Source organism: Sinocyclocheilus grahami, unplaced genomic scaffold (genome assembly GCF_001515645.1).
Source record: "Sinocyclocheilus grahami isolate Dianchi unplaced genomic scaffold, SAMN03320097.WGS_v1.1 scaffold158.1, whole genome shotgun sequence".
Lineage (NCBI taxonomy): Eukaryota > Metazoa > Chordata > Actinopteri > Cypriniformes > Cyprinidae > Sinocyclocheilus > Sinocyclocheilus grahami.
In genome coordinates, this window is record NW_015505337.1 from 447413 (window position 1) to 457795 (window position 10383).

Genomic DNA, 10383 nt, shown 5'->3' on the forward strand with positions numbered 1-10383 from the left:
AGAATACTTTACACCTGAGCTGGGATTACAGCATCTTTTCTTTTCTTAAGAGCTGAACTCTGTACATTTTTGCAAAACCCAAACACATCCGGTATAGACTCAACTAGCCCTTAAAGGAACCAAAGCAATGCTCTAATTGGAGGAAACCCCGTGGCTACAAGTCAGAGTCTACGGGGCAACCGAACACATTCGTATCGGCCCGCCTCCATTCCCCGCGCTAATCAGCTATTGGATGATCATTTGAAGTATAACGAGTGACAGGAGGGAAGCGCGGCATCTGATTGGCTGACAGGCGGGATTAGCGACGTCCCACGGTAACACTTTCGATTGTCTTTCTCTACTACGTTTTTATTCCTAACCATCCAAGCTCAAAGGCTATCAATCCGGTGGAGTCAACCATTGATCGAGAGGTGAGATGCAGTCTAATATATTTTAGCTTTAAAGTTTTATGTTTATTTATTGTACAAGCTTATATTCGTATATACAATTTTGTATTGTTTCAATGGACGGCGTAATCGGTATAACCGCGCTGCTCGGTATAAACTGCGTCCATATCGATCAGAAAAAAGGGTTGCTTTGCTTATTACAATGTAGTAAACATGTATTTACCTTTTATATGGGACGCTTGTATTCTCCGACTGCGTATTTGTTATATATCTTTGTTGTCTAAAATAATAACGTATTGGACAAGACGAGACCCATCGCTGTTAAAGGCGGGTCGTCAAATTGCTTTTTTAAAAGATTTAAAAAATATATTTATGTAGCTATACTTTGATCTAGATAGAGCTATTTGTGGTACAAACTCAAATGTGTTTTAATATATGGTAATATGCATATCTGACTGCTGAGATTGTCAAATTAACGCTTTGTATAGTGAGCCAGTAACCTCATTGCTACGGAAATCAGGCTGGATTTCATTGATTCATATTGACTCCGTATGAGTGTGATCGGTGTATTGAACTGCAATGTCCTATTTTGTGTATTTAAGATGATGTTAAAACAGTGGGTCCACTTTAAATATATTTTAGTGAACAGGGCAGGGCTGTACGGATCACACTGACACAGAAGCTGCACACACACCCTTGTTCGTGTCTCCAAACCTAGTGACTTACCTACCTAGACAACATCTGTCGGAACGAACCCCACAATGCTGTTTTGGTAGGCAACTCACTAGGTTTTAAGACGAATTTTAGTATGTGTGTGGAGAATGAAAGTGTAAGATTCACACGGAACGGTGGTAGGGATTTTGAGTCATTTCAGTGATTCGAATCTTTTGAATCATTTACCAAAAAGATTTGTTCACGTGACTCTTTCTAATCGTTACGCCAGTAGGTGGCGACAAATTTGTATTTTAATATGAACGATTCATCGCATCATTTTATTAACTGGTTCTTTTCGTTCAATAGCGAGATATTCCAGTTTATTCAGTTCATTTATGACAAGACATCACTCTTAGAGATCCTCAAGGGTTCAAAACATTGATTCGTTCAGTAAATGGTGTTTTTGTTGATGAAATGCTCCACAACTTGCATTCAAAGGCTTGTGCTAAAATCAGCCTTTGAAGTCACGAAATAGCCACATGCTTCAAAAGGGAGAATCGTCAATGTATGGTAGTGAGCAGAATGATTGGTTCGCATAAATGATTCGTGACCACTATTCTCTAATCAATATATGGAGTCTGACTGTCATCATTATCTTCCTCTCAGCCTCTCCAGGGATTAAGCAGCGGTTCATTCCCCTCCATTGATCAGTCAAGTGTCCCATAGACCTAGAAACACTCACAGACTTAAAGAAAAGCAGCAGGATGGACAGAGCAGAGCTCATCCAGAAGGCAAAGCTGGCCGAGCAGGCCGAGCGCTATGATGATATGGCGACCTGTATGAAGTCAGTGACCGAAGCTGGGTCTGAGTTGTCTAATGAGGAGAGAAATCTGCTATCTGTCGCCTATAAGAATGTGGTGGGCGCCCGGAGGTCTGCCTGGAGGGTCATCTCCAGCATCGAGCAGAAGACCGAAGGAAACGACAAGAAATTGCACATGGTGAAGGAATACCGGGGGAAAGTGGAGTCTGAACTGCGGGATATCTGCAACGATGTGTTGGTGAGTTTACAACCCTCTGCGCACACCTTGGCAATATAATCGACATTGGCTAGTACATTTTTTTTGTTTACTCGCCAGACTGATATACTATTTTACACACACACACACACACACACGTTTACTTAGCTATCTAAGTGGGGACATTACATAGACTTCTATTGTTTTTATATACAGATAGTTATACACTTTTTAACCTAAACCCACCCCTAACCCTACCCCTCACAGAAAACTTTCTGCATTTTTACAATTTCAAAAGTTAAAAAAAAACTTTGTTTACTTTATTTTTATAACAGTTTTACAAATGAGGACATCCACAAATTGGGTTTTTTGCCGATTTTGTCAGGTTTTGCTCACTTTTGGGTACAAATTTGTCCACACAAAAAGTAGGTACACACACACACACACATGATTCCACCCAATCAGCTTATCTTTGTAAAATTGAACAGCTTCTTAAATAACTGAATGTGCACTCTTAACTTCAGCCAATCAAGCATTATATTATGATATTATGATAATTAAGCACTATTTAATGATAGAACTAGTGACTAGTAACCATGAATGAATGCATATTTGTTATTTTAACTGAACTTAGGGCTGGTGGTGGTGTTTAAGATATTGTTGGTCATAGGTAATAGTAAATATTATTAAAAGATACTACTACTATTATTATTATCTGCTGGGTTCATGAATATTAATCACGTTGTCAGCGTTCGCTGGAACTGATTTGCTGAAATCAAAACGGGGATGGTAATAGATGAGCACCAGCCAACGAGAGCTGATCGCACATTAGCTCCGCCCACTGCCGAGAAACCGGCATATCTTCTGGAGTACTACACAAAACCGCACGTCTGCGCCATTCATTAACACAGAGACACGCAGAATTCATATTTAAATATATAATATTTACAAATACTAGAGGGAGCGGGCCGCCCCCCTAAAATAATGGCAGGGGAAACACTGCATGATTGTCTGCTATAAATAAAATTAATTATTGTGTAAAATATATTTTAAAAATACTTCTTATTATGTAAAATGTATTATTATTCCAAGCTTATTTTATAATCTATAATCCTATTTATTATTTGATTATTTAAATCTCCTGTTTAAAAATAGGAAAATATAAGCGCTATAGTTGTATATAATTATACGCGATAAAGTTATGTATATATTGCTGTGGTGGAGCAGTTACGAAGTATTTTTCTTTTCAATACTTTCCAGCATTTCGGAAATAAATATGTATGCAAATTACACCGAAGTACAACAGTTAGCCTACCGTACGGTGTTCGGGAGTGCAAGGGTTTAAACACTGAGTTTTGAATTGATTTCTACTTGTAAACGCAGAGATGTGGATTCGGACGGCAATTAAATTACCACACGACCTTGGTGTTTGTCAAAAAACAGTAGGTAATTTGGCCAGGGATTTTTACGGGAGGGGTGAGAGATATACACCGACATACTGGATTCCGACGGCAATTAAATCACAGACTACCCCCTGTAAATGGTGATAATCACTTACGTCCCCATGAGAAACAATTACCGTCCAAGTCGGGCTTTAGTGTGGTTTATCAATGAATTAAATAAATACATCACTGTTTTAGAGCGAAGCATGGCACTGTTCATTTTCACACAAGCAGCTCATGAGCTGGTGTTTTCAGCAGAAAATCTGCTCCGAACACAAACTCATCTCTGCATGTGCTCTCTGTTTGGGTCACTTATATTGTGCTTTTTGGAACGCAATGTGCCATCTTCCCTAATAATGTTTGGCAAGTGCTTGTAAAACGGCTGTTGTGAACAAAAGAGAGTCTTCAAGGGCTTCTGGCAGTGTTTTGCCAAAATAACAGCTTGATGGTTTAATAATAAAAAAAGTAATTTTATAGTAATAATATTTATTTTATATGATTATGTAACCACATTTTTTGGCCATATTGTGCAGCCCTACACAGTAAACCTTGTCATCAAAAAAAATGCAATCACAATTAGGGTTGGGTATCGTTTTTTTTTTTTTTTGATACCGGTGCCAAATTGATACTTTTAAAACGGTTCCGGTGCCTGAACCGATACTTATTAAAAAATAAAAAAATAAAAAAACCCCCCCAAAAATGATGGATTGGCCATTAGAATAGAAATAGAATATAGAGTGCTAGAGTTAGAGGGTCAAATGAAAATGAAAGAGATGTGTTTTCAGCCGTTTCTTGAAAATATTAAGGACTCAGCTGCTTAGATTGAGCTGGGCAAGCCAAATTCTGTGGAAAAAACGCAGACTTGGCAACCCTGCATCCAACAAGAGCTACCGGAGTCAGCTTTGACTGATCACAGGTCGAGAATAAGGAGAGATGACTGACAAGACCATGCTGGAGTATTTGCTGCTCAACAGATTCTGAGCTCATTGACAAATATCTGATCTTGTAAGATGTGCTAACTTTACACAGAGTGCGTGTGATCGCGAAATCGAAAGTGAAAGTAAACAGCACAAATGCTCATTCAAAAATATTTAAATACTCCGCATACTGAGAGCGGCTCCCTGATGCGCCAAAATTATACACAATATTAGAATGTTTAAAGGAGTGGACATGAAAATCGCGGGAGCGAAACACATGTTGCGGGAGCAATGGTCAGAGATTCAGCGAGAGTGGGATTAAGAAAACAGAATACCGGACGTTTTGGGCAATTAAGAAATCCCGGCCCGACGCATTTTTGTAGGTCCAAAAAGAAGACATGTCCGGCGAAAAGAGGATGTATGGTCACCCTAATTTATAATCTATTGCTAATCGATGTATTCTTTTTAAAGGGGTCATATGATGTCGCGCTCCTCGGATGCTCTCATTTCCAGAGTTGTGCTTTTAAGTCAGAATGTGAAAACAACATGGACACTCACGTTACTACAAAGATGTGTTGGATTTGTATTATTAGAGTTTTCCGACTTGAGTTCACGTGCAGTTTCTCAGTCGGGAAATTATTTTTCACGTACGGTGCCAGTGATGATGCTTCTTACGTCCGTTTCGGAGAACCAGAGGACAAATATTTCAATCGATCGCTCAGGCATGGCACCGAAATCTGCGTTCTGATTCGGTTCTAGTACATACCGGTTACATAGGTACCGGTGCCATATTGGTACCGGGTTTCGGTACCCAACCCTAATCACAATTAATTATTTTCCCCAAATAGTGCAGCCCTAGTCTGTAATAAATACTAATATAAATCAGTATGCAAATGGATGTCTTTGCTCTTGGATTGATTTTGATTTTGAATTATTTTTGGCTTTTTGTTTGTTTAAACATACAATTTTGCTGAATTAATCACATTTTGAATATAAGCACAGAAATTATTTGACCATATATAAATGTATGTATCATATTAGTATATATTCACCACGTGTGTGTGTGTTACACATAACATGGTAGAGAATATGTCCTCTTTTCTGATGGAACAGCAGCCCAGTTTTGGCTCTCGCTGGAGACGAGGGTGTCTATATTAAGGGGAGCATGCACAGTCTTGCACAAGGACAGTCACCGTCTCATTATTTTTATATCTAGAATATGTCCAATTTGAAGCCATGCAGTTTGTATTTAATAGCTTTATGTAAAGCAAACCTACCATGATCTAATTGGTACGATGTAAAAAGAGAAGTGTTTCCTGATAGACACTTCCCACAGAAGAACGTGTTTGTTTATATAATCAAATCATGGCCCTGACTGTGATGAGATGATCAAAGTTCAGCAGTGGGTGTGTGTGAAGGTGCATTCAGGTGCAGTTTAGTAACGCTTTCCGAATGCCTGCTGGGTAATAGTGAGCTATGCTGTTCCTCATTCTCAATGCTTGTCCTACTGGTGGAATACTTTAGCCTTATCCACTCAGACACTTTGTTTCTTTAAATAAATGCAATAATGTTTAATGTTGCCTGAAGGAGGTTTGTTCTAAAAATGGATGTGGTTTATTTTCTCACAGAAAGAGCTGAAATGGTAGCTCTTATTGTGGTCTATTCATAGAGAAGACCATAATTCATTACTATTAGACCATGTTTTATGGGTGTTGTATAGACAATTGCTTTGTGTATTATTGTAGAACAATATTGTAAAATTCACTAATGTCTTATGTGGTGGTCAACCAATGTGTGTGTGTTTGTTTTTTCAATGGCAGATGTCAGTACTAGGGGTGATATCTAGGTGGCTTATATATGCATAATACAATTTAGTGACATCATGTGAGATATAGACAAAGTTGCAACCAATGTTAATTATATTAATTTTTTTATCAGTATTGGATAAAAATTGATCGGTATTGTTTGATATCGGATATTTCCTCTACGTTTACACATCTAACACTGTTATTAGTGTTTTAATCTTTAAACTACTACTAATAATTTAAAAGTAATCTTTAGCAAATCTCATTTGATTTTAGCGTTTCATTTTAATTTATTTAGACAAAATAGTATAGAATATTAAAGTGACATTGTGATTAACAATTAACAAAATTCTAAAAAAATAAATAAAAAAATCCCTATTAACATGGCGCAATCAGTCATTCATAATAGTTAGAATGTAGATGGGCGAATTTCCGTTTCAATTTCGGCCATTTATCATTTATCTGCCAAATACAATTAAAAATGTATTGGTTTTATCAGTTTCTACCTGGACTTCCAGAAAGTGCTTCCTGTGGAAATAGAAAATATTCACAATCAGTCGCTGTCTTTCTGGTAAGTCAGTGGTGCTGTTAGCAGTGGTTTTGCTGTAGTCCAGTCTGAACCCATGTAAGTGCTGAACTGTGTTTGTGCAGTGAGTCACGGCCGTTTCTGTGCGCTGCTTTAGCGAGAACTCCAGCTTGATTTCCCAGCTCCTCTGTGATGGCTGAGGGTGTGTCTGTGACTCATCTCACTGTTGAATCTGCTCTGGGATCAAAGTTGTTCCACACCCCCACCTGTCCACACTGCGTGCCACATGCTGCCAGCTCTCATACTCTCAGTAGGGAGGATTACACTCACTGAACAAGGGTTTCCTGCACTTATCAATGATTTATATTTGTTGAACATCAGGGGAATGCATAAAGACATTCGCCTGTGTGTGTTCATGATCAACAACTAAAAATATTGTTGTATTGAGTGTGACCATAATTATCTCAAAATGTATTGTATAATATGGTGGATTTGTAACAAAAAAAAAAGCACTTTCACTGTAGCTGGGATGAATTTAGAAACATAACTTCTCAGAAAGGGTTTTAGCTCCCAGAATGTACAGAAATTACTGTTTGCACACTCAATCCTCACTGAAAAGTGATTTCTCTAAATTATTTCCTTTTATAGAACCACCAATATTAAAGCTTAAACAAAGATGACTAGTTAATCTCACCTTTTTTTTAACCCAGTCAGCTGTTGGAAGTCTAGTCGACCATCCTTAGTATATTTTATGGTTCAAAAGTTTGGGGTTAATTTTTTTTTTTTTTTTTTAAGTCTTTATGTTCAGCAAAAGTCAAAAATACAGTTAAAACCATAATATTGTGTCTCCAGTCTTCAGTGTCACATGATCCTTCAGAAATCACTCTGATATACGGATTTGATAAAACATTTCTTATTATATAACTATTGAAAGTCAGTTGTGTTGCTTCATATTTTTGTGGAAATCGTGATCTATTTATTTTAGGATTCTTTGATGAATAGAATGTTCAAAAGAACATAAATGAAATAGAATCTTTTGTGATTACTTTTACTTTGAATAAGTGTTTTTAAAGTTTTTTTCCCCCCTCAGCTGTCCCTGAAAAGGTAATGCAAGTGCATCCACATAAATTAGGCTTGTCACAAAGATTGTTGACGAGATTTTGGATTTGGATGCTCAATTGTGTGCTATTTTATGTGCATGTGCTTTTAGTCTTCTCAGAAGCTTCTACATTTTTAAGCCAGCAATGGGATGCTGGAATAGCACTGACCTTGTTTCTCTGGATTGGTCATCAATGACTGGCATCTCTGTGCCGAGAATCCTTGACAAGTGTGAAGAATGAAAAAAATTCTCTGGCAGGACTTTCTAGTCAGGCAAGCAAGAAGAAACAGGCCCTCATGCCGGAGAATGTTTCTTACGCTTTTGGTTTTGTCTGTTTTGAAGCTTCTGGGTGCAGTTTGTACTCCTCAAGCCAAAACATTATTTAAAACATTAATTAAAGGGAAATTCTGTCATTTACTCATTTACTAATTTCGCTCCAAACCTGTATAATTTTTCTTCTGTGGAACACGAAAGGAGGCGTTTTGAAAAACTACAATGGAAGTCAATTGGCTTTCATTGTAAGGCCAAAAACATGTCATGTTCCACAGAATAAAGTAAGTCATTCAGGGTGAGTAAATGTTGACAATTTTTATTTTTGGGTGAACTATCCCTTTAATCACTGAGAGAGCAATAAAATATTGGACATCCTAGATTTGAATAAACCTCTGCTGATCTGTTTCCTAATGATTTCTGTTGTAACGTGTTTGTGAAGCAGAATGCTGTGAAGTGTAGGAGGATGGAGAGAAATATTAAGCTCTTGATGGTGTATTTTCTGACCTGTTCTTACCATAGCGTGGTAAGGAGTGGGTCATACCTTATGATGTTGTGTTGGCCTTTCTGTGGTAATCTGTCTCATCCTTGGTGTGGTGGTTAATCTGGTATTTACTCGTGCCTTAAAGCTGTTGCTTTCACTGAAACAGATTACTGCTGAAGCAGTCTTAGATGGGTAGACGGATGCAGAGATGGAGAGCTTCAGCTAGGGGCTAGTCTCTGAGACAGAGATTAAGCTTAATCATGGACTAAAATGAAGGAGGGATATCCCCTAAAACTGCTTTGAATCGGCATGGGTACGGCACTAACAGGAGGATGAGCTGATATTTAACCTGTATTTAAGGTCATTCTGCTAGTAATTTGCATGTTTCTTGTGGCCTAAAGAAATGACATGAAAGTGTCTAAATGTGGATTTCAAGCTTTTCCACCATTTAAATTCTTTCTTTTATTCTTCTTCTACAGGAGCTGCTGAACAAATATTTAATCCAGAATTCCACAAATCCTGAGAGCAAAGTCTTCTACTTGAAGATGAAGGGTGACTACTACCGATACCTTGCTGAAGTCGCTTCAGGAGACGACAAGAAAAGTAAGAATGCTTACTGTCAGATCAGCAGTCTTCCCCATGATTGTGTAGCCTAGTGAACCAAACTGAGAAACCATTTTGAAGGCTCAGGAAACCTTTGCAGGTGTTTTGAGTTGATTAGCTGATTGGCATGTCACCATATTCTAATTTGTTGAGATAGTGAATTGGTGGGTTTTTGTTAAATGTGAGCCAAAATCATCACAATTAAAAGAACCAAAGACTTAAACTACTTCAGTCTGTGTGCATTGAATTTATTTAATACACGAGTTTCACAATTTGAGTTGAATTATAAATAATAAATGAACTTTTCCACGACATTCTAATTTATTGAGATGCACCTGTATTCTAGTTTTTTGTTTTCTTCTTATTATTAGCTATTTATATGTGTAAGTAAAATTTTAAACATGTATAATATTTGCTAGGGATGCACCGATATGAAAATTTTGGCCGATACCGATAACCGATTATTCTTTATTTTTGAAAGCCGATAACCGATATGTTGGCCGATAAATCTATATCCAAATTGTTATATACTTTTTGAGAGCCTGATTACAAAAAAGGTCTCATCATTAAAAGCCACATCCCAAACACTTCAACATAAGCAGCCTAGTTTGAACGGTGTACATTTTAAAAATATTTTTACTCTCCCATTACCAAATTTAGTCATAAAAAAGTCTTACAAATAAATAAAATAATGCAGAAATAATGCAAACAAGTCACTGGACATCATTACACGTGTAAAGAATCAAAATGAATGCGCCATAGATCAATAAAACGGAATAGCCTCTGCACGGACAATAATTAAATGATTTTAATTACTAAACCATATTGTTGATGAAAATAATAAGAGAAAAATACAAGTGGTTGTTGTTATTAATAATATATCAATGATTTTGAAAAAGTAACAAATTAATACCACTGTTTTAAATAGCAGCCATTGAGCTGCAGCTCAAGCTGAAGCTGAAGAGCTGAATGAACACGGTAAACTGAAGCGTTTTGCTGGCAGCTTATTTAACTCAAGGAAATGCATCCTGAGATTAATATTAATACAACATAAACATAATATTACAACTTATATATGAAATGACAAATGACGCAGTTATTGCATGCTATAGTCAGAATGTGTGATCCTGTTGTGGATGCGCTCTTCCCATAACAACGCGCTGAAACACAACAACTAAACC

At 37.2% G+C, this 10383-nt stretch overlaps 1 protein-coding gene across 1 annotated transcript in view; it reads left to right on the forward strand.

Annotated features, from left to right (window-relative positions):
• The first annotated feature begins 289 nt into the window (after positions 1-289).
• Positions 290-10383, forward strand: part of LOC107592764 (14-3-3 protein zeta/delta-like) — a 12877-nt gene continuing 2783 nt past the window's right edge. Inside the window, exons 1-3 of the mRNA XM_016282316.1 lie at positions 290-410; positions 1707-2098; positions 9079-9202. Coding sequence (XP_016137802.1) covers positions 1805-2098; positions 9079-9202 — 418 coding nt within the window. The 5' untranslated portion in view covers positions 290-410; positions 1707-1804. The remainder of the gene's footprint in view (positions 411-1706; positions 2099-9078; positions 9203-10383) is intronic.